At 36.2% G+C, this 25573-nt stretch overlaps 1 protein-coding gene across 5 annotated transcripts in view; it reads right to left on the minus strand.

Annotated features, from left to right (window-relative positions):
• Positions 1–25573, minus strand: part of COL24A1 (collagen type XXIV alpha 1 chain) — a 392145-nt gene that overhangs the window by 251710 nt on the left and 114862 nt on the right. For 3 of the 5 annotated variants that reach the window (XM_069596489.1, XM_069596509.1, XM_069596499.1), the window contains exons 14-17: positions 8230–8283; positions 6148–6192; positions 191–244; positions 70–114 (exon numbers count right to left, since the gene is read on the minus strand). In XM_069596489.1, the coding sequence (XP_069452590.1) occupies positions 70–114; positions 191–244; positions 6148–6192; positions 8230–8283 (198 nt within the window). Of the gene's footprint in view, positions 1–69; positions 115–190; positions 245–6147; positions 6193–8229; positions 8284–25573 lie in introns of those variants that run through there. The other 2 variants (XM_069596518.1, XM_069596526.1) reach the window with 2 other exon arrangements.

Raw genomic sequence — 25573 nt, forward strand, 5'->3', positions numbered from 1 at the left:
ATTGACTCAAAAGAAAAGTAAATGTGATAAAAAAAATTATCTCTATGACAATGTAAATATTTAAATCACCTTATCACCTTTGATTCCAGGTAGGCCCTTATTGCCCGAAAGACCCTAAAAAAGAAAGTGATACTTTGTGACATTATAGAGAAATCAAAGTGAAATATCCATTATGTAAACAGAACCATACCATTGGGCCAGGGATTCCAGAAGGTCCAATTGGTCCCACAGGGCCAACACTGCCCTGGAAAGCAATAAGAAAGAAAGGTATCCTTGAGCACCACTAGGATTAAAAAGAGAACATGGTAAACTTAATGAAATAATTCATCTAACTAAGTTCCAACACATGCTTGTTCTCTAACAATTTCTTTTCCTCTTTACATTTATAAATCATACCAATCATTCAAATTTTAGTGAGGTCTATTCTGCTTCCTTAAGCCTACTCATACTGATCTAATCTACTAGGATCCTTCTCTTCCTTGAGTTCTAATAGTTAATCCACAGGATTCATTTTGAAATACTTCTCCAGAGAGATATCTTGACGATAGGGGAAATATTTTAGTGCCATGTTCCCAAGAAGTGTTAAAAAAATACTTCACTTGATTTTCTTATATTTTTCTTTCACCTATTTATTCAGCAAATATTTACTGGGCAGTTACTATGTGCTAGGCATTCGAGTGACTTCATGATCTACAACTTACAGATAACAAAATTTACCATTAAGTTCAGGGAACTTACGGTAAAGTAGTAAATAAAAGCTACTTTATTGAGTAGTAAATAAAAGGCTCTGCTCTTCTGGGTTTCTCTCATTCATTCATCATTTAACATTTATTGAGCAGAAAATGTATCAAACATTGTAGTAGTGCTGTATGGTAATGTTGAGGAAACAAACAAAAAAAGACACAGTCACCAATATCAAGCTTTTCAATTTAACTTCTCCAATGCAAGATTACTCAAAAACATTAACTACCACTACAATCTCTTGCAAGCAAGAAACCCAGAAAAACTTCAACACATCATCTTAAAATTCAAAGAGCAATAGCAACGATAAAAGTTTCTGAAAGTAAAATTTGAAAAAAATAGTGGAAACCTCTTGATTGTTTGGAGATCGCTTAATTTTTGTGTCAGCAATGTCTTCTTGTTTCTTTTCTCTTGCTTCCTCGTTCTTTCTCTTACTACCTCTTTTCCTTCTTTCTCTTGCTACCTCTCTGTGCCTGGCTAACACATCATCCTTCATCCTCAAAGAGTTGCTTTCAACCTTCTTTTTATGCTTCCCAAATGTTTAGGAATTTTTAAAGGTGTATTTGTGACAATGCTGAAAATGTTGCTCAGTTTAGTTATAATCCATACTTCTTAGGACAGTATTCCAGACCCTTACTACTAGTTTTCCATCAGTACTTTCCATCTCACCTTCTTCCGGTTGTTCCTACTTGCCTTTTCCTTCTCCCTCCTCTTAAATCCAACATTCTAGACACAATGAACTGTTTTCTAGTCTGAACATACTCTCCCTTCTCACATGCTCCAAGCCTTTGAAAACCATTAATGGAATATGCTTCTGCTACAGTACTAAATATACTGCACTGTTTTTTTTTTTTTTTTTTTGGTTGGTTTCCTTTTTTGTTTGTTTTTCCCCTGTCTTCCTAGTCTGTGCATTCTGTGAGTGTAGAAGCATGTTTTATTCATTTTTTTATATCTCAAGCCCAACATAATAATTGGCACATAATAGTTTTGAAATGAAGTGTGGAATGAATACTGGAAGAAGAAATCAACTTTAAATTTAAAACAGTGATTTCTAGAGTGCTGACATAACAGTGTATTTCTAAGAGTCCACATTTATATACTACAAATTTCAGAATGGAAAATATGACATCTTTACTTTGGGGTGAGTCCTATAGTCTGTGAAACATAAGATAAATTATTCCCAACATGTTTAATCCTGAAAAATATGAGACTGTGAGAGGCAGAATAATATTTTCCAACTTAACAAATGGAAACACAGCATCAATACATCATTGACAAATTCCATTGATGGGAAATAATTATTCTTATAATTACAGTGGTTAGTTTATTCAAAGTTTATAGTTTTCAAACTTCTGATAGTCATTCAAAATACAATAAATGTCTCTGTTTGGAAATTACACAGCACTAATTCATGTAAGAAATGGAAAGGAATATCAAAAACAAATATTTCTTTGTTGTCCTGTTGTTCTTCTATAGACAATATCCTTAATTCTTATTTCAGTAAATATACTACGGTGCATAGTCTGGCATCTTCAGATGAATATGCCTTGTATGTACAATATTCTATTTTACTTTTTAGTATCTCTGAAAGAAAAATCACAAAATAGTAAATTTCAGAAGTATCAAAAAACATATTCATTATAAAGGACTGAGTAAAATAAAGAATTTGAAAGTAAAATGATATGGGTGTAGAAACTTCCAAGAAACATCAAATATGTTGTGGTATGTCACAGGCTGTATGGAAAATCCTACTCCTAAAAAACTACATACTCTGAAATTGATTAATGATAGATTAGTAACAGTTTTCAGCTCCATAAAGATAACCTGAAGGTCCTTCAACACTCCCTACCTACCACACTTCATTCCCATAAGAAGATGAAGCAGACAGAAGAAATAATTTCATGCACTGGGGCTTAGCAGAGGGTGTCTGGGATATAGTAATAGAAACAAAAAAGCCTCCCACAGAGTGACAAATGACTCTCTGCAACCCCATACATGGCAGCCCATTAGGCTCCACCATCCCTGGGATTCTCCAGGCAAGAACACTGGAGTGGGTTGCCATTTCCTTCTCCAATGCATGAAAGTGAAGTCGCTCAGTTGTGTCTGACTCTTAGCAACCCCATGGACTGCAGCCTACCAGGCTCCTCCATCCATGGGATTTTTGCAGGCAAGAGTACTGGAGTGGGGTGCCATTGCCTTCTCTGATTGAGTCAAAGTCAGTCAAAGAAATAGAGAGACCCAAGGGCAGGTTCTTACCAAAGTAGCAGCCACTAGAAAATTATAGTTCATGAGTGAACATATCACCAAAAAGATTGTGAATGCCATTATTGGGCTTTTCGACCATACCCAGCCACACTACCAGGCAATAATCACTGTTACTAATTGAGAAGGCAAATGACAGTAACAATTAACTGCATGGAAAAAATAATCTAGAGAAAGCAGTGTCACTTCTTAACAGGAGCTATACCTGCCCTGCTGGAAGGGAACACATGAAAAACAACAGTTCAGGGCAAATAGATAAACTGTTTAATATGGAACACCAAAGTTCACATAGTCTTTCCTGAAAAAGTGAAAGTGAAAGTGAAGTCACTCAGTTGTGTCCGACTCTTTGCGACCCCGTGGACTGTAGCCTACCAGGCTCCTCCGTCCATGGGATTCTCCAGGCAAGAGTACTGGAGTGGGTTGCCATTTCCTTCTCCATGGGATCTTCCCAATCCAGGGATTGAACCCAAGTCTCCTGCATTGGAGGCAGATGCTTTAACCTCTGAGCCACCAGGGAAGCGCTCAGCTCCTTCCATTCCTCTCCCATTACCCCATACTTCCCAGGCCACAAGCCCACTCATCCTCTTTTCATTTCCAAAACATTCCATTTCCCCCCACATCTATGCATCTGAACACAGCCTTCTTCTGCCCAAGAGCCCCTTTCCCAATTCATCCCACTCATATACAGTCAACAAAACAGCTTAAAAGACATCTCCTTTGTGAAGCCATTCTGATTTTCTAAGATAAATTGCTCCATTTTCAGTGGCGTGGCTTGACTTGAGGTCATATTAGATTATAATATTTCCAGGAAGCAGGAATCTTAATTTGTTTATATATACTTTTTAGGCCTGGGATCTAGTTCAGCATTCATGAACTAGATGATAATAATAATGGTACTCCCACTCTTTTGATTAAAATTGTAATAATTGTACAATAAATGTACAAGAGAGGAAGTAATAACACCTGTTCTATCTACTTTAAAAATTAGATCCATGTGAAAGAAAGTACTTTGAAAAGTATAAAATACCGTCTCTATTACTGTAGAACAGTGAGCACTACAAAAATGACTGTTAGTTTCATGAGCCATTTTCATTTCTATAGAATCTCTTCCCACCTACCAAAGGGTGAACGGAGGAAGAAAAAGGACAGAAAACCCAGGTATTTTTATTGAGCATTATTATGTGTCATATACTGTGCTAAGTCCTGGAACTGAAAGATAAGTAACAGTTAACTGTTGGGCAGAAAAGTAGAGCTTAATTATTTCAGGCAGACAAGCAAGTGCAAAGGCCATGTAGTAAGCACGCTGCATCTGAAGAATGAACAGCTTGGCTTATGCGCAGAGTATATTCTCAAGATGCAGAGAGGAACCAAAAGCCTAGACATCTTAAGCCATGTAAAGAATATTGGTCTGGGTCTTAAACATAATAATGGAAACTTTGGAACTACCAACTTTAATGCTAATAGGTCAGATGAAGAATGCACAAAGTGTGTCTCTGGAGTCCAGCTCTCTTCCCCTGCTTCCTGTCTCTCCCCACTGGTAGGGCCAGTGACTACCACTTACAGGTACAGCCCTAGTCTACATTCTGAGAAAAGAAATTGGTCATTTGGGCTCTATCTTCACAGAGGGCTTCTCATGACATCTAAAGAAATCTCTTAAGAGATACAATACATATTTTAAGGTTGTAGAAGTTTTAAGGAAATGGTATAGCACAAGGGGGAGAATTCTGAACTCTGGATGTACATCACCTGGCTTCAAATCCAAGTTCAACAGTGATAAGCTAAATGGTCTTAGGCTGTTCTGAGAATTAAATTACCTGATCTTTGTGACTGGTGCATAGAAAATACTAAATGAAAGTGAGCTGTTATTGCTAATTTTATTATAATTACTAACAATATTATACAAGAGAAAAGTCTAAAGGTCTTAGACTAACTGTAGTTTTTAAACTCTCAGTTCTATCTTCCTGATAGCCCATATGGGAAAGTTAAAATCTGTTATGCTGATTTTTATCACAGTTTCAATAACTAAATTTCTGAAAGATACTCCTTTGGCCAGGCCACTGCCTTCTGCCATGGGTTAAGTTAAGATGGGGGAAAAACTTTAAATTTGTAGTCAGAAGACCTGTGTTCAAGTTCAAGCTAAAAATACTGTAGCTATAATTTATGGCCTAAAACTCTGGAGTCTCAATTACCTACTTTACATTAGAGCGAGCTCTAAATTGATTTTTAAAGGAAATTCTACCTCTGCCACGGTCATGCCCTACTTTTATGTGAATAGAAATAGGCTTACCTTTAAAATTCTATTCTCATCAGGCTTCTTACATTTCATAAAAGTATGTCATTCTTGCTTTTAATTCAGTTCAATGTTAGAGCACATGGCTCTAAATTAATACACCATATCTGTAACTTATATCCCTGTCATGAACCAGAAGTCTGGATAAGAGAAATTTATATTTAAGAAGACATATCAGAAGATACATATGACAGTTTGATTAGTCAAATGAATAATCAAAAATGTATCAGAAAGACATGTATCTGGAGGGATTGTTTTAGCCTTCAAAGAACTTCTTTTAGTAAACTGTATTTTGATGACATCAGAAACTTTAGTGAAATTTAAGAGTTGAATTTACTGTATAATTATTTTAAGTACAATAAATAAATGAGGTATGAAAATGTTCAATGGTACTGGTGAAGTCTGGCTCCTACCTTTTGTTCAGGATAATTTTCCTAGCCATTTATTTAATTTTATCTCATAAAGCCTATAGTTACAATGTGCTTTTGTTTGGCCCTATCTGTCTCTCCAGACCAGGTGGTATGAAAGACTACCTCAAAGGAAAGAAGTGGCTGTTCTAGGTCTCATACTTCTGGAGAAACTGAATCTTGATTAAGTATCCTTCAATGAAACAGATAAATACACTTATACATTAACCTGTAAAAATTTGTTATTTCAGCTTATCTTAAAGTATAATTCATATTCAGATTCATATTACTGATTAAATTCGCATATCTGGCAGGAAAACACATGTGAGCAAGGTTGATATTCAACAATGACATTAAAAATTTTCTTTATTCTAAATTTTGTAAAACACATTGAACAAATATAAATACACACAAAAGGATTTTATAAGGATGATATTTGATACTTACTCTAAGCCCAGGAAATCCCGGAGGACCAATGCTACCTATAAGTCCCTATGTAACAGAAATGTGCAAAATTGGTTAAATTTGATTCCAAACTAAGTGAATTTTCTAAAGGTGAAGACAAAAATTTCTAGGAAAAAATATATCAAATTTCACCTTCCTCTAGCTAACTTCTGCAACTTCCCTACTCTTTTGCATCCTATGTGCAATTCTTTGGTAGCAGCTAACGTTCTATAAAAGTAGCCCTGGTTCCATGCTTTTGGATGCCAGGACTACCACCTAGCCTGGGATAATAGATTTCTCTGTCTGTTAAGTGAGTCTCATAATAGCCAGCATTATAGACATAACATTAGCCTACTGTTGTTTAGCCTATTGCTGTTGTTTTTTAATCTCTAAGTTGTGCCTGGCTCCTTCTGTGATCCCATGGACTGTAGTCCACCAAGCTCCTTCTGTCCATGGAATTTCCCAGGCAAGAACACTGGACTGAGTTGCCGCTTCTATTCCAGGGGATCCTCCCTACCCAGCAGTGATCACACCCACGTCTCCTTCATTGCAGTTGGATTCTTTACCACTGAACCACCAGGGAAGCCCTAATTAGCCTATATGTAGTGAGAAGAGACAGGATGGTCAACTTGCTGGGGAGAATAACATTTTCAGATGATTTAAAACACTGTCAGCTCTTTTGAGGTACTTTGTTTAAATTTTCTAAATTTCTCATTTATAAAATAAAAATAATATTTGTTTTTATTTTGTAAAGAACACAATGAAAACTGTTATATAAAAGGTTCTGCAAATTTTCATAAAGCACTATACAAATGTAAGAAATTCCCAACTTGGTTAAATTATTTGTATGAGGTTTTAAACTATCATTTTTACAGTTGCTTCCTGATGAGCCTTTGTGACAGTCTTTTGACCTCATCATTACAGTCCTTGTGATAATTCCTAATCTATACCACGTCAGTGTTATATCATTTACATGGCACAAAGTATAAGAATAAGCCTTCCTTTTTTTTTCTGCATTTACACTGTTTTGAAACAGAGGTGTAGTATAAAATTTAAAGAATTATAAACCAATACATTGAAAATATCCAGTTTATTTTAAAGATGATTCAAAATGCCGTCAAAAAGTGTAATTTAAGTATAAAAAGCAGATTTCAAAGGGTAAAATGTTAAATACTGTAGGAGTCCAACTCTAACAAACTTCATGTATACTTGACAAGATGGTTTCATACTAAGTGTATAAAGACATAAATGGTATAAAAGAAAAATATAAATAATGTTTAACATTATTATGCCTGAAATGAGAAGCTGCTCGGAATCATGGGCAAGAAAAAGATGACAAACATTTTATTTAAGACATGATTCGATTTTTTAACAATTTTCTTCAAAATCAGTTCTACTCTTATTTTATCTTCCAAGCCTTATAACAAAACTTTTGTTAAATTCAATGCATAGGCTAATATAGTTTATACCTTAGAAAATGAAATAAAAGGAAACTATTTTCAAACACTATTTTATTTACAGATGTCTAAATATAGGAATTATTCCTAATTCAGGCAAAACAGTGTTTCATCATTTTTTATAATATGTTAATTTTAGCATTTTAACTCCCTGATCTGAACACAGATATCTAAATGGTCCCCTCAAAGACTTCTCTATAAATTACCCAAAAGTAAGGTAGATCAATGATAGGCTTGAGTACCAAAGAGCAATCACTAAATGCACAATTTTTACATGAGGCTTGTTAGTACCTTGATGTATATATGAAAGGCTTCTTTCCCATGTCCGCCCACCGCCCCCCACCAAATATACAAGTCAATATTGTGATTGTATACTTCTAATATTTTACTTAGTAATGTATAACATAGTCAAGATACTGATTTGTAAAGACCATCTCAAGACAGAATTTATAACACTTTGTTTTACTTCTCTTGTTGTAAAATCACAAAATAGAATGTGCTCAGTGGTTATCACAATTGTCTGGTCAAGAGTGCTTATCAGGAATGTGGTAATGAGTATGACAAGTACGGATGCTATGGAATCCAAATGACTCTAGAATGCAAGGGTGGACCTTCACTCTTTACTCACAGGACTGCCATCAGGACCCGCAGGGCCTCTGTCTCCAAAGTCACCTGGAAAACCCTAACCCAAGGAAAAAGAAAGAAATGCTGTTAAGACCAAAATAAGGAATTCATCTTTGCTTTGTTTTCAGGTAAGGAACTTAGTAATAGGAAGTATTTATTTCCTAATCTATAAACTGTAGTGCAACAAAAATGTGTATTTGTTTTGCATAAAATGTCACTGATTTTTGAGTACATTATTTCTATATTTTATAAAGATTATTTTACATGCCACAAAATATATACAGAAAGATAAGCTGGAGGAAATAGAAATGTGTTCATCATTATATAAAGAATCACTGAATTAGAGGAAATACAATCAAGATTTCCAACTGACCAATACATTAGTTACATCCACTATTTCATGTTGTTCATATATACCCACTACAGAAAATGAAATGGCTAATAATACTGAGCATAAGCTTAGTACACTTATCTTGTGCAAAGGCTTTACGCACATTGTTACATATACACTACTTCAATCCATCTTCACAAAAGGTCAAATCAGTGAGTAAAATATCCTTACTTTGCAGCTGAGGAAACTACAGGGTAGAAGAGTTAAGTCACCTGCACTTTCTAGTGATGGCTGGGACCAAGATTTGAATGGATATAGTTTGACTGCAGAGCTCTTTTTACTGTCTATATGAATACTATAACTCATCACTTCAAGATATGATACAACATGTAAGAGCTCATTTAAGAAAAAGAAAAATGTCTATAAATATTGCAAATACAAAATGAGATGTCACTGAAATATAGGCTTCTTAAATGCCTACTGAGAATTCCTTAGAGTAAAACTATTAAGGGCAGTAAGTTAACATACTTTCTAATTATAACTTCTATTATGAAATAACTCAATTACTTAGCTCTTACTTTACATATTAAAGTTTTCACCAGTGATTTATCACTAAGTTTATCAACTTTAAACCTCACTTTTAAAAAGACTACTTTACGGGACTTCTCCAGTGGCACAGATTTACAAACTGGATTTAGAAAAGGCAGATGAACCAGAGATCAAATTGCCAACATCCGGTGGATCATAGAAAAAGCAAGAAAATTCCATAAAAACATCTACTTCTGCTTTATGGATTATGCCAAAGCCTTTGACTGGGTTGATCACAATAAACTGTGGAAAATTCTTAAAGAGATGGGAATACCAGACCACCTTACCGGCCTCCTGAGAAATCTGTATGCCGGTCAAGAAGCAACAGTTAGAACCAGACATGGAACAATGGACTGGTTCTAAATTGGGAAAGGAGTACATGAAAGCTGTATATTATCACCCTGCGTATTTATATGCAGAGTACATCATGCAAAATGCCACGCTGGATGAAGCACAAGCTGCAATCAAGATTACCAGGAGAAATATCAAAAACCTCAGATATGCATATGACACCACCCTTATGGCAGAAAGCGAAGAAAAACTAAAGAGCCTCTTGAAGAAGGTGAAAGAGGAGAGTGAAAAAGTGGGCTTAAAATTCAACATTCAAAAGACATGGCATCCAGTCCCATTACTTCATGGCAAATAGATGGGGAAACAGTGGAAACAATGAGAGACTTTATTCTTTTGGGCTCCAAAATCACTGCAGATGGTTACTGCAGTCATGAAATTAAAAGATGCTTGCTCCTTGGAAAAAAAAGCTATGACCCACCTAGGTAGCATATTAAAAAGCAGAGACATTATTTTCCTGACAAAGGTTTGTCCAGTCAAAGCTATGATTTTTCCAGTAGTCATGTATGGATGTGAGAGCTGGACTATAAAGAAGGCTGAACACCAAAGAATTGATGCTTTTGAACTGTGGTTTTGGAGAAGATTCTTGAGAGTCCCTTGGACTGCAGGGAGATCAAACCAGTCAATCCTAAAGGAAATCAGTCCTGAATATACGTTGAAAGGGCTGATGCTGAAGCTGAAGCTCCAATACTTTGGCCACCTGATGCAAAGAACTGACTCATTTGAAAAGACCATGATGCTGGGAAAGATTGAAGGTGGGAGGAGAAGGGGACGACAGAAGATGAGATGGTTGGATGGCATCACTGACTCAGTGGGCATGAGTTTGAGTAAACTGTGGGAGTTGGTGATGGACAGGGAGTCCTGGCATGCTGCAGTCCATGGGGTCACAAAGTTGGGACACAACTGAGTGACTGAACAACAAGAACAACAACGACAAGGACACTGCAGTGGTGCAGTGGATAAGAACCTGCCTACCAATGCAGAGGACACGTGTTCAGTCCCTGGTCTGGGAGGATTCCACATGCCTCAGAGCAACTAACCCTGGCACCACAACTACTGAACCCGAGTGCTGTCACTACTGAAGCCCACGCGCATGGAACCTGTGCTCTGTAACAAGAGAAGCCACCACAATGAGAAGCCTGCACACTGCATCGAAGCGTAGCCCCCACTCGCTGCAACTAGAAAGAGCCGTCTCATTACAACGAAGACCTAGTGCAACCAAAAGTAAATAATTTTTTTAAAGACTACAAAATGCTTTGTAAGACTTATTTCCAACAGTTTGATAGCATTCGTTTATAAAAACTGGTAAGACTAACAAAAATAACAGCACATTATTAGATTTTTTATAATCTTTTACTTAGGCAAGCCAGTATTAAATATGTTTAACAAACTGCCAGAAATCACTGCTTCACTAATACAAACATGAATGGACTAAATTGCAAAGTTGTTTTAAGAATGGGGAAAAAAAGGTATGATGTTTCTAAGACATAGTTAATTCCTACTAGAAGCAGTTTCCCTTATTTTGTAATTAGAGGATAATGCAAAATTCATCTGTGTAGTCAAACATATTGCAGCTATACCCCCTTTAAAATCAGTTGAAGCTCACACAGGGATTTGCTTTCATTGTCCTTGGAAGTCAAATGCTGTTGCCAACAAGCTTAAAAATCTATAGTACATCATTCCATTCAGTATGAATTATTATAGACATTTGAAAGTTTTTATGATATACAGGTAATGGAAAGAGTAGAATTAAAAAACTGTAATAAATCTGAAGTATAAGAGACGATCGATATTTTTAGACAGATCCTAAGTAAGTTTTCCAGAAACCTCAGTGAAATAATATACAATAGGGGACACACTGCCTGACTCCACTGATGTGAAATGTCCAGAACAAGTAAATCTACAGAGATAGAAAGTGGATTAATGATTGCCTACAGCTTGTGATGTGGTGAAGAACTGGGGGGTGACATCATATAGTTTCTTTCTGAGATAATGAAAATGTTCTAAAATTAGACAGTGTGATGGCTGCACAAGTCTGTGAGTATACTAATAACCACCGAATTGTACACTTTCAAGGGGCGAATGAATGTAAATTATATGTTAATAATTTTTTTTTAAGGGCAATTGGTCTAAACAAGAAGCCAGATTGCTAAAATCATTTTTGGAGAATCATTCAGGATGCCTAGAAGATGTGATCTTTGAAACCCATTGGCCCCCTACTCTCATCCAGTGGGGGAGGCTGCTCTCCAGTCCCTGGGGAGAAGGCAGAGACCTGTGACTAGTTCTCCCCTTATCACAAAGCCTGGATTCCCTACGAACAGCGTAAAAACAACGGAATAAGTACTTATTAATTTCAACTTCCTATTCTTCTGGTAGTTCAACAATATATATAATAAATATTAGCTGCCCAATGTCACTTTGCCCCTGAAACAATTTAGTTGAACTGAAACTATATCTACTTTAAAAATTTGTATGTATTATTTCTCCTCTCACTTTGCTACCCATTAAGCATTCCACTCCATTTTTAATTTTTCTGTTCTAGACAGAGATAATTTATTGTTTTTATCTATTTTATTTATTGACCACTGTGTTACCAATATTTGAAATAATTGCTATTACATCTAGACGTTTTGTTGTATGAAATATAGTACAGTTAATGTCACAGAAAAGCATCATTTCGCTATATTGGCCGTATATCTTCTTTCGAAGGAAATCATGCCAGTGTTTCATAATGTTGCAAATGCCCCTGCTTGTTCACCCTTTATTCAGTTGTTATTTCACTTCTGCCAACCACATGCATTTTTTTTTTCTTTTCTAATGCAGGAAGAGCTCTGAGTTCCTTTAATAAAATGAACCTAAGTGTTTGCAGCTATACTTTTTCCATTGTGAAAAAAAAAAGGATCTGAAATATTGATTGTGAAATATGGAACAATAGTGACAAAGCACTTTGCCTTTGAACTTGGAATACAAAGGAGTTTCTACAGTTTCCGTTTCTCCTCGAAAAAATACATTGCAAAATGAAATAAAATTTCCCTCACATTTACTTTGTGGGAAATTATAACCACTAATTTAATCAAACTGAGTTTTCCTACCAAAGGGTGTAATGGCCAATTTGCAGGTTATCATCCATAGGAAAGCTTGAGTTTTTGCCCTTTTTGCTCAACTTGCCAATTTCACAAATGGCAAGTTGGCATTATGGCATTTTAGCATAACTGGCAATTTCTTATCATCTTCTAAATGGGCATACCAGAGTTGTACTGTTGCTTCTATGAACATAATTCTCTTTCTTACATTTTTATTGTTTTGATCAGTTACAAAATTTTATTTTGTAAAGATTTATTTTGTAGGGGACTTCACTTGATCTCTTCAAGTTGTGAATAATTTTCTTGCTCGTTTCCACTGCTTGATCACTGTAGTGAACAGACTTTAAGGTGACACCTCATGATTCCTACCTCCCAGTGTCCATATCTTTGTCCAAACCCTTCCTTTGAGTGTGGTGGGGCTATGATTTGCTTCTTCTAACAACTAGAATACAGTAAAGATGATGGGATGTCACTGATGTGATTATGCTATACCACACAAGTCCACTTTAGCAGTCTGGAGCTAGGATCTTCCCATGTGAGCTTGATGAAACAAGCAGCTGTGTTGGAGATGCCTACATTGCAGGGAACTGTGAATGACCTCAAGGAACTATGGACATAGGACCTGAAGGTGGGCTACCCCACCCCCCTCAAATAAAAAGAAAAGCAAAAAGCCAGAGTCCTCAGTTCCACAAACTCAAGGAAAAAAAATTCTTCTCACAACCTGAATGAGCTTGGAAGTGAACTCTGCTCAGCCAAGACTCCAGGTAATAATGCAGCAGCTGACACTGCGGCTTCATGACCCTCAGCAGAAGACCTAGATAAGTAGTATCTGGATGGGTAACCCATGAAAACTGTGAGATAATAAATGAGTATTATTTTAAGCTGCTATGTTTGTAGTATTTATTATGTAGGAACAGATAGGAAACTTATACAAAAATGGTAATTAAATTTACATTTTAGAGTACATAGTCCTATTACAAATTTTACTCTATGGTAATGCTCAATATAAGACCACCTGCACTATTTCTAGATTTTAAAAATTTAAGTAAATAATCTCTTTGAAAATTTTCTACTGATTTTTATTTTCTATTATAAATTATAAATATATTATACTATATACAAAGTATAAATAATGAATAATACTGGTTCAATAAATTTAAAATTTTATATTTTCTTTAAAATTTTAATGTAATCTAATATCTATATTTTGAAATTTTCATTATTCTAGCATTTCCTATGCATCTACTTGCCAATGTAAACAATTTTTATCCTGCTTCATGAATTTTGTGTCTATACCTATGAAATACAAATTTAAGAGTAATATGAATTATTTAATACTACAAAATGGTACAACTACTACAAATACTATACTCATTCTACTACCTCTGAAACCAAAAATCAGAGCACAAAGAGAAGCAGGAAAATAGATGGTTTGCATTACCAAAACAGTACTTCATTACACAAGATCCTATTGCATTCATGCTGAAAGGAGAATAAGATACATTAATTCATCTTTCCTCGACCTCAGTGCTTCTACTGGCTTCTCAATCTTCATCATAATCTCAAGCAGTTTCCACGTTTCATTTTGGCAGTGGTACCATCTACAAAACTTTATGGTATTCAGATGTGAGGTTATAGGCAAGATACGTGGAGAAGAATTTCTCTAGGCTTGAATTTTATTAAAATACCTTGGTAGCCAGCCTCAGAGATGGATCCTCAGGGTTTTCATGGTATTAATGCCCTTGTGTATCCTCTCTTGTTTTGAATTCTGACTGGTCTATGCAACTAACGGAACATAGAAATGACAGTATGTGACTTCCAAAGATATGTCACAAAAGGCACTAGCCATTCATCCTGTTCTCATTAACCATCTGCTCTGGTGGAAGCTAGCAGCCATGCTGTAAAGACACACAGGACTTACACTGCTGGCACAGTGGATAGGATCTGCCAGCCAACGCAGAGGAAATGGGCTTGGTCCCTGGTCTAGGAACATTCCACATGCCATGGGACAAATAAGCCTATGCACCACAACTACTGAGCCCACACTCGAGAGCCCAAGAGCCACAACCATGGAGCCCTCACACCACAGCTACGGAAGCCTGCATGCTCTGGAGCTCTTGAGCTGCAGCTAGTAAGCCTATGCGTCACAACTACTGAAGCTCATGCGCCTAGAGCCTGGGCTCCACAAGGGAAGCCACCACAATGAGAAGCTCACACACTGCAGTGAAAGATAGCTCCCACTTATCACAACTAGACAAAGCCCATGTGCAACAAGGAAGACTCGGCACGGCCAAAAATTAAAAAAAAAAAAAATTAAACATTTACCAAAAAAAAGGACACTCAAGTTGCCATGTGGAGAGCTCCCCATCGGGAGGGAATGAGACTTCCCATCAGCCAGTAAGTGAGCCACCTTAATAAGATCCTTCAGTCCCACTCAAGCCTTCAGATGACTGGACTATGAGGTAGGAATTTTCATTGAAATATATTTTACAATGATTTCAACAAACAGCTTTGTATCCATGCTCAGGGTACAAGTCAGTTCAGTGGAGCCAGATCTATATGGTCAAATCCTGACTCCCCTATAGGTGTAGGTGACCTTGAACAAGTGACCTAGCCTCCCTGTGCTTAATTCCCTTAAAAAACAGTGAGTAGAGGGGCTCCTTGCTGTTCAGTACTCAGTCATGTACAACTCTTCGTGACCTCATGGACTGCAGAACGCCAGGCCTCCCTATCCCTCACTATCTCCCAGAGTTTGCTCAAACTCATGTCCATTGAGTCAGTGATGCCATCCAACCATCTCATCTTCTGTAGCCCCTTCTCCTCCTGCCCTCAAAATTCACCAGGCTCCTTTCCAATGAGTCAGCTCTTCACATCAGGTGGCCCAAAGTATTGAAGCTTCAGCAGAATTAGTTGTTTTTCTGGAATTCCTTTGCGTTTTCTATGATCTAACAAATGTTGGTAATTTGACCTCTGGTTCCTCTGCCTTTTCTAAATCCAGCTTATACATCTGGAATTTCTTAGTTCATGTCCTGCTGAAGCCTAGCTTGAAGGATTTTGAGCATTACCTAGCTAGCAAATGTTGATTATAACTTCATATAAAACCCTAAGCTAAACCCACCCAAATAAGCCACTCCCAAATTCCTAACCCACAGAAACTATAAGAAATAATATATACATATTGTTTTCTACACCTCTAACATGGAATAAGCAATAGGTACCTAATACATAACAACATGAATGGATGTCTAGGATTACAGGTCATACAATGCCAGTGCTAAAGGCTAGATCCTGAATGATGGGGAACTCGTGTGTGTGTGTGTGTGTGTGTGTGTGTGTTTTAATACATTTATTTTAATTGTTTTTGAAGTGCAGAGTCCTCTAAAATGCAGAACCCACATCAAGCTTCTCTCTTGCTTGGGTCTGATGTTACTGCTATCAAATATGGTAGTTATCAAACATTAAGAACAAAAGAAGTATTCTAGACTTGGTATGCCTGAATATATATGTGGTGTTAATACCACAGACTACACATAGATACTATACTTGGTAGTAAGCTAAGTATCATGAAACAGTGGAAAACTTACCCCTTTTGGAATCTAGTAAGATAATTATTTTCCTAGTTCTACAAAGACATTTAAAAAATACTGAATATAAAACTAGAGAAAGATTAGAACTAAACCATAAAATCATTGATGACTATATTTATGGAATCAAAAAAAATCATTACAAACTTCTTCTATTAAAGACTACAATGAACTGTGAACCCATTTTACTCTTTCTAAAGAAAAAATGTTTAGAAAAAAGTTCAACTTAAAGTAGAGATAAATAAAAGTTATCATAAAAGATACATACACTAAACAGGTATTACTGATAAACAGTCACTACCAATAAAAACAGAAATTCAACTTGTTCCAAGGGGAAGAAATAAAAAGAGAAGACTGCACCAAATTGTCTAGGCTTAAATATACTAAAATAATAAAACCTACAGGTCAAGTTTATACATTCTACACATGAATACATATTACCAGAAAATCCTGATAGTTTAAAGTCCTTTAAAGACAAACACTTTACTGTAAGGAAAATTAGAGTATAAAGTACTTGGTGATAATTCAGTCTTTGCCGCTTTCTTTTCCTCATAGGTAAGACAGTTTGATCCACATTTCAATGATAAACCATTCCGTAACAGTTGAAACTAATTGTAAACTTAGGTAAGAATTTAAGGGGTTTCAGCCAAATTCTTGGAGATTTAGCATCAAATCAGGTTTTATTATTAACCTAGCTTTCACTTTAACTTTTCACTTTCATGCATTGGAGAAGGAAATGGCAACCCACTCCAGTGTTCTTGCCTGGAGAATCCCAGGGACGGGGGAGCCTGGTGGGCTACCATCTATGTGGTCGCACAGAGTCAGACACGACTGAAGCGACTTAGCAGCAGCAGCAGCAGCTTTCACTTTTCACTTTCATGCATTGGAGAAGGAAATGGCAACCCATTCCAGTATTCTTGCCTAGAGAATCCCAGGGACAGGGGAGCCTGTTGGGCTGCCATCTATGGGGTCGCACAGAGTCGGACACGACTGACGCGACTTAGCAGCAGCAACAGCAGCTATGATCTGGGCCTCAGTTCTCAGACTGAAGCTCCTGTATTGTTGTTAAAGACTGGTTACCACTTGGACTCTAGTTCTAGGAACAAGAATATGCCTTATCCCTGTGTTCAAGAACCATTTTTGACACATAACATTATCCCTCAATCATAAAGGCCAACCTTATTCTTAAATTTTCCCACAAGGAGAATACAGATCATGAACCCAAGCCAAATTTCACTTCCATATCTGCACTCACATTTTCACATTCCTCATTTTTATAACCTACAAGACTCTCTTGAGTTCTCCCTGAAGTTTTTCACCCTGAAAATAAATGCCTGCCTAAATTTCTACTTGCTGGTGTCATACCCTCATGAAATCATGCTCTGCCTGGATTTCCTCAAATTTACTAATTGTGTTCACTGGGCATCTCTCTTCTTGGTCAGTAACTGACTTGACCTTGAATGTGAAGTCGCTCAGTCATGTCCGACTCTTTGCGACCCCATGGACTGTAGCCTACCAGGCTCCTCTGTCCATGGGATTTTCCAGGCAACAGTACTGGAGTGGATTGCCATTTCCTTCCCCAAGGGATCTTCCCAACCCAGGGATCGAACCCAGGTCTCCCACATCATAGACAGACGCTTTACCGTCTGAGTCACCAGGGAAGTGACTTGACCTTGAAGGTAGGTTTAATTCAAACTCCTGAGCTCTTCTTGCCAAGCTTATCACCACTAAGTCATGCCCAACTCTTTGCAAACCCATGGACTGTAGCCTGCCAGGCTCCTCTGTCCCTGGGATTCTCAGGCAAGAATACTGGAGTGGGTAGCCATTCCCTTCTCCAGGGGATCTTGCCAACCCAGGGATTGAATTCATGTTTCTGGCATCTCATGCATTGGCAGACAGATTCTTTGAACACTGAGCCACATAGGAAGCCCTCCTGTCAAGCTATAGTTAGCCAAACCTACTTACTACAGCCTAACCCAGTAAAGCAGAATCCAGAAAATACAGTTTTCCTGAAAAATTAGTGACAATTTTTTGTAGTGCTCTAGCAATACTCGGAGAAGGCAATGGCAACCCACTCCAGTCCTCTTGCCTGGAAGATCCCATGGACAGGGGAGCCTGGTGGGCTGCCGTCTATGGGGTCGCACAGAGTAAGACACGACTGAAGTGACTTAGCAGTAGCAGCAATACTAGTCCTTTCTTTTTCTATAATTTAACTCAAACTTTTCCTGGGTCAAAGAAAACACTATCTCCCAATTCTCCATAAAATGTATGTATTTGAAACATGGCTTTGCAGTACATATTTAAGATTGTTTGGGGCTAAAGAAAGAACTAATAACAGATGTCTAACAGAAGAGTTTATATTCTGAAATTCTAACACTGGAGTTAGAAGCCAAAATACAGTTTACTTAAAATAGATTCTTCTAGCAGAAAGATGTCTGAGAACAGAACAGGAGATACTATTTTCTATACTTAGAAAAGTAAACATCTCTGAAGTCCCAGTGCCTAAGGGTGTTATTTTCCCCACTATTCTAGGTTGTGATACTTTGATGTTCATAGGAAGAAAACGGAATACTCTTTTGCTTTTAATCAAACTTCAATTATAATATGATTTGATTATTTATAACCTATTATTATCAGATCTGAAAAAGTCCTCAGGAAAAAAACTTCTACATTTTGACAACTATTTTCTAGGTATTGTTGAGAGCCAATCCAATCTCCAATATGTTATCTTCAACCCTGGAAAAGTCAGTTTTGGCATAGATATTTTAGGCCATGGATCTATATAAATTTGCTTCAACTTACTGTAAGAGACTATGGATAAAGACACTGTAAGACACTACTGTGACCCTGAAAAAAAAATTTCTTTTAATGGAGCTATAGAATTTCCTGTGGCACTACAGAATGAAGTTTGGAAACTCTGCCTTAAAAAGAGAGCTACTTGGAATTAGTAACATATATAAAATCCAGTCCCATCATTTCATGGCAAATAGAAGGGGAAAAAGTAGAAGCAGTGACAGATCCTATTTTCTTGCACTCCAAAATCACTGTGGACAGTTACTCAATCTATGAAATTAAAAGACACGTGCTCCTTGGGAGAAAAGCTATGACAAAACTAGACAGCATATTAAATTGCAGAGACATCACTTTGCCAACAAAGGTCCATATAGTCAAAACTATGTTTTTCTAGTAGTCATGTATGGATGTGAGAGTTGGACCATAAAGAAAGCAGAGTGCTGAAAAATTGATGTTTTTGAATTGTGGTGTTGGAAAAAGACTCTTGAGAGTCCCCTGGACTACAAGATCCAACCAGTCAATCCTAAAGAAAATCAATCCTGAATATTCATTGGAAGGACTGATGCCGAAGCTCAAATACTTTGGCCACTTAATGCCAAGAGCTGACTCACTGGAAAAGATCTTAATGCTGATAAAGATTGAAGGGAAAAGGAGAAGGGGGGCAGCAGAAGATGAGATGGTTAGACACCATCACCAACTCAGTGGACATGAATTTGAGCAAACTTCAGGAGATAAGGGCAGGAGAGCCTGGCTTGCTGCAGTCCATGGGGTCACAAAGAGTTGGACACAACTTAGTGACTGAACAAGAACAATAAAATAAGTTTAACACATATACATAAATCCTCTTTCCCTGTATTGCTCATTTTTTTTTAACAGCATTCTTCTTTTCTATTATAAATCAGCGGGTAGTGTTATGCTTTTAAATAATTTGGTTCATATCATATGCTCCAAGAAGCTTCTCAAATAAAAACAGTAAGACATATAAAACAGAACAGTAGTTCTATCATGTTTAAGTGAAAGTGAAGTCACTCAGTCATGTCCACCTCTTTGCGACCTGACTGTAGCCCACCAGGCTCCTCTGTCCATGGGATTCTCCAGGCAAGAATACTGGAGTGGGTTGCCATTTCCTTCTCCAGGGGATCTTCCCAACCCAGGGATCGAACCCAGGTCTCCCGCATTACAGGCAGGCACTTTAACCTCTGAGCCACCAGGGAAGCCCTATCATGTCTAAGAGTCTCAGCTAATAAAGATTGCTGCTGCTGCTAAGTCGCTTCAGTCGTGTTCGACTCTGTGCGACCCCATAGATGGCAGCCCATGAGGCTCCCCCGTCCCTGGGATTCTCCAGGCAAGAACACTGGAGTGAGTTGCCATTTCCTTCTCCAATGCATGAAAGTGAAAAGTAAAAGTGAAGTCGCTCAGTCGTGTCCGACTCTTAGCGACCCCATGGACTGCGGCCCACCAGGCTCCTCCATCCATGGGATTTTCCAGGCAAGAGTGCTGGAGTGGGGTGCCACTGCCTTCTCTGAAAGATTGTCTACTATCTTGTTTTAAGATCTCCAATATTAACTGACAATAAAGATTTTGATCCAATTGTGACAGTGTAGAGTGCAGCAAGGAAAAAAAAGGAAGACGTAAGAACTACATTATCTCAGTACCCAAAAGCATGAGTACACAAATGTTGACTAATATGTAAGTGATTATATTAGGTCTTTAAAAATAATTGATTAGTAAGTACCTAATACTAAGATCTTGAAATCAAAAGTAGTTTGGAAGAAAACCACTTCTCAAATGTCAACAATCTAAGCCTAAGGAACAAATGAGTTTTTTAATAAAACAATTTTAACACAGCCTGATCCTGAAATACACCAAATCCCTTAAAAAAACAATTTTTTACTTTTCTGGTTGAAAACCAAAAACATTGTGTTACAAATATCAACTCTATCTGCAAACTGAATAAAATACAATGTTTTATTTTGGGTGAAGTAAGTTTTCTGGTAAAATTTAAAATGAAATAATTTTAAACAGAAACACTGATTTTAAAATTCCAATATGAAGCCAAATAATAAATAATTCAAACAACCAAAATAACATGTTATTTTTAAATGTATCCATTTCAGTAGCATCATATAATATTTATACTATCTAGGAGAAGGTATCTCTTACTTGTAAGTCTATAATTTCATTAAAATAATACAGACATCACTAAGGAAGTTGGTTCACAACAACTTAATTCCATACTTAGTGTTTACTCCGGGAAATAAGTGATTCTTTGGCAACCAGTATGGGCATATGATTTATGACAATATCTTCCCAAATTTTTAGCTTAGCAATATTCTAACAGTTTTGGACTGAACTTTTACTGCTTCTCTATAAATTTCTGTGGTATACACATATATGCCATGTTAATACATATACATTTTCATACTTTTTAAAATTACTCATATCAAACATAGAGCTTTAGTATTCAGGTTAAAAAAATAGTAATCCAAAGATCATATTTATAGTGACTTGGACTTGGATTTGGAAGTTTTCTATGCCCACTATCTTTACTATTTTGACTATCAGAGTGTTTCATATTTTATAATACAGAAAGTTATATAATTTATTTTTACCAGTTTCTGGTAATTTTGAGACTATAAAACTATAAGTGTAATATGTTACATAAAATTTAAGGAATTATCTAAAAACAGTTACTGTTATTCTACAAATTATATGCTATAATAATTACTTGACACTGAACCGTGTCCAACAGGCACATGAAAAGATGTTCAAAATGGCTAACAGAGAAATGCAAATCAAAACTGCAGTGAGGTATCACCTAACACCAGTCAGAATGGCCATCATCAAAAAGTCCACAAACAATAAACGCTGCAGATAGTGTGGAGAAAAGAAAACCTTCCGACACTGTTGTAAACTAGTGCAATCACTATGGAGAACAGCATAGAAGTTCCTTTAAAAAACAAAAATACAGTTACCATATGATCCAGCAACCCCACTCCAGGAGATATATCCAAAAAAGATGAAAACTCTAATTCAAAAAGATACATGCACTCCAATATTCACAGCAGCACTATTTACAATAGCCAAGACATGGAAGTAACCTAAACATCCACTGACAAGATGAATGGATAAAGACATGATATGCATGTATGAATGTGTTTGTGTATATATATATATATATAAACAAATGCATACATGAATATAACGGAATAGTACTCAATCATAAAAATTAGGTAATGCCATTTGAAGAAACATGGATGGACCTAGAGATTATCATATTAAGTAGAGTCAGACAAAAAAGACCAATATGATATCACGTATATGTGCAATCTAAAAGAATGATACAAATGCACTTATTTACAAAACAAGACTCAAAGACACAGAAAACAAACTAATTACTGAAGGAGGAAGGGATAAAGGGAAGGAGAGATAAATGAGTAGTTTGGGATTAATAGACACACTGATTATTCAAATGACTCCATTTGCTCAGTCATGTCCGACTCTTTGTGACCCCATGGACTGTAGCCTACCAGGCTCCTCAGTCCATGGTATTTTCCAGGCAAGAGTACTGGAGTGGGTTGCCATTTCCTTCTCCAGAAGGGATCTTGCCATTTCCTTCTCCATAAGGGATCTTCCCAACTCAGGGAACGAACCCAGGTCTCCTGCATTGTAGGCAGATGCTTTACCGTCTGAGCTACCAGGGAAGCAGTGTGTAGCGTAGGGAACTATCTTATAATAGTGAATATCTTATAATAACCTATAATGGAAAAGAATATAAAAAAGAATAGATGTATATGTATAACTGAATCATTTTGCTACACACCCGAAACTAACACTGTAAATCTACTATACTTCAATTAAAAAATTGAATCATATTCTATGTGCAAAGACTGAGTAATTGTATCTACATAAAACTTGAGGAAACAAGCTCATTTACAATGTAAGACTAATTAAATTAATTAGAAGGGAGTGGTGAGTACAATAAGGTACATCTTATTCATACTTAAGGACAGTAAATGAAAAAACATGGGATCAACATAGCTGTACCTTAATGAAGCATCAATCCACCCTTCTAAGTAGCTATGAAACCAGCAGAAAATTGGAAGTAACAGTCTTTGAAATATGCATAGCCAAAAATTTATTAAATATAGATTCTTTTTAGACTTCAGCCTTTCCAGGTTTTTGTATTTTATTTCACATGTATGCTTTCTGTCAGCTTTTATGTTGGCCTGGATCATTTAATTCTGCTTCTGTATTTGAATATCTACCTCACATATAACAAATAGCATACATAATTTAATAAATTACCAAGAGATAATGGCCATGTTTGTATTAAAATGGCTAATATTTTCCACATCAAAGAGATCAGAAATGGTATCAAAAGATGTTTTCCATTTACTGTTATTAAAATTGTCATAAGTAACCATTCTTCTCATGGAATTTTAATCATCTAAATTGAAATATGTGTCCCATGATACGTAATATCCCATGCTAATATATTTGCCCTTACTTAATGTCAAAGCTATTTGAAGATGATTTTACTTAAAGTAAATAGAACGTAGTGGAGCATTTATGCATAGGATAATATTCTGCAACAGTCGCTGAGGTCAATCTTGGCATAATTTTACTTGTGGTTGTAACTGTATCTTAGTTTTAAGTACAGTGATTTCCTCATAAACATGGTCAAATCACTTTTTTGGTTCAAAAGAAAAAGCACACATGACACAGTAAAACACTAGACAGATTTTCTATAATAAATACCATTTAGGAAAAATGGGATACATATGTTTTTTGAATACAATTTTCCAAAGATCTAAATCTCTTAAAAAGGCATATATTTTTAAAGCAATAAAACTTCAAAAAATTTGTAATGTAAAGAATAGCACAATTTTAAAAAAAGAACCCAGTGATCACTCCATTCACTATTTTTCCACAATTTTCTTGAACTCCTCTTTTGAACTCAATAGCATATTGGATAATTTTGTATTTCCCTATGGGGTAAGAAACCAGAAGTTATCTAAAAACTTCCATGGACAATTTTACAGTTCATTATGGAGTAGGAAAGTAAATAATACTCATATATTGTCAAGATAAAGTTTATATATATGTATATATATATATATATATATATAAGACCAGCTAAATTAATAAAGATGGTAGCCACTTAAGTGATATAACACTGAGACTCTGAGAAAATATTTTCTCAGCAATATTTAAAATTCCACCATTCAAGATTACTTATTTTGCCTTAAACTATATTTAAAATATAATTATTAATAGGTAAGGTAACTGTTTAAACACTGGAAATAATACAGTAGCATAAATAAATTAATTAGTTCTTTTACTGACAGCATACTTTGCTAGGGAATGGATGGGAAAAAAATAAGACATAAAACAGACAAGACAAGAATAAGGTAGATAAACTTCACCTAACATAAATTTTGAGACAGCATATATCTGCATATTTAGATTAGAATTTTGACACATGAGAGGTATTTCTGTTGAAGTATGGGTATGAGGAATAAACTGTAAAGAAATAATATGCTTGCAGATAAAAAATGGTGATGATGGTAATGGTTATGGTACAGCTTCTGCTGTTATAATTGTTATAAGATTAGCTTTAATGTTGAATGTAATTGCAAGAAAACAAAATGTTTGCCTTACTTTTTATTTCTTAGTTTCATAAGTTTATCTTAATATATTAAACTCATTAAAGTGAAACTTTAACACATTTTGTCCCTATGTTATAAAAAAATAGCGTTCTTCTAAGTAGTAAGAGGTAGAAGATAGAGAGTAGCAATATCTAAGCAGTAAGAAAAAGGCTGTTGGATTTATATTCAAAGGAGGTGAGGTTCAATTCTTTATTTTACCACTTATAACTATGTGATCCTGAGCAAGACTTTTAATATCACTGGCCTTGTTCTCCTCACCCAAATAATGGTGACACTGACCTATTCTAATCTATGAGAAATAATGCAAAGCTCAAAGAATAAAATACTTTAAAAGGAAATGAATATTCTGGTAAGATTGCAATTGTTTAGCATTACAAGTAAGATTTTAACTACTAGGTTGGCCAAAAGGTTTGTTTGATTTTTTCCATAACAGTGTAGAGAAAAACCTGAATGAACTTTTGGGCCAACCCAATCTAGAAAAGGTGTTATGACAGAAAATTTTCTTCCTCATAGAGTAGACAGCACAGTGTAGCACACAATGTCTTAATCCTAATAAATATCTGAATTGTAACAAAAACAGCACAAGTGAAAAGCGGGTAGCTAACTAGCTATCTGGACTTCCCTCGTGGCTCAGATGGTAAAGAATGTGTCGGCAATGCAGGGGACCCGGGTTCAGGATCTGGGTTGGGAAGATTCCATGGAGAAGGGAATGGCAACCCACTCCAGTAGCCTTGCCTGGAGAATCCCATGTACAGAGGAGCGTGGCAGGATCCATGTGGTCGCAAGGAATCGGACACAACTGAGTCACTAACACCACGTACAAATTAGCTATACCAACACAGCCAGGATAACCCAAGAACACTTTTCTGAACCACAACTTTCTCACTTGTTAAATATAGGGGTATTAGATAATGTCACAATTTTTAACCATCTCTCAAATTATATTATC

Source organism: Ovis canadensis, chromosome 1 (assembly GCF_042477335.2).
Source record: "Ovis canadensis isolate MfBH-ARS-UI-01 breed Bighorn chromosome 1, ARS-UI_OviCan_v2, whole genome shotgun sequence".
Classification (NCBI taxonomy): domain Eukaryota; kingdom Metazoa; phylum Chordata; class Mammalia; order Artiodactyla; family Bovidae; genus Ovis; species Ovis canadensis.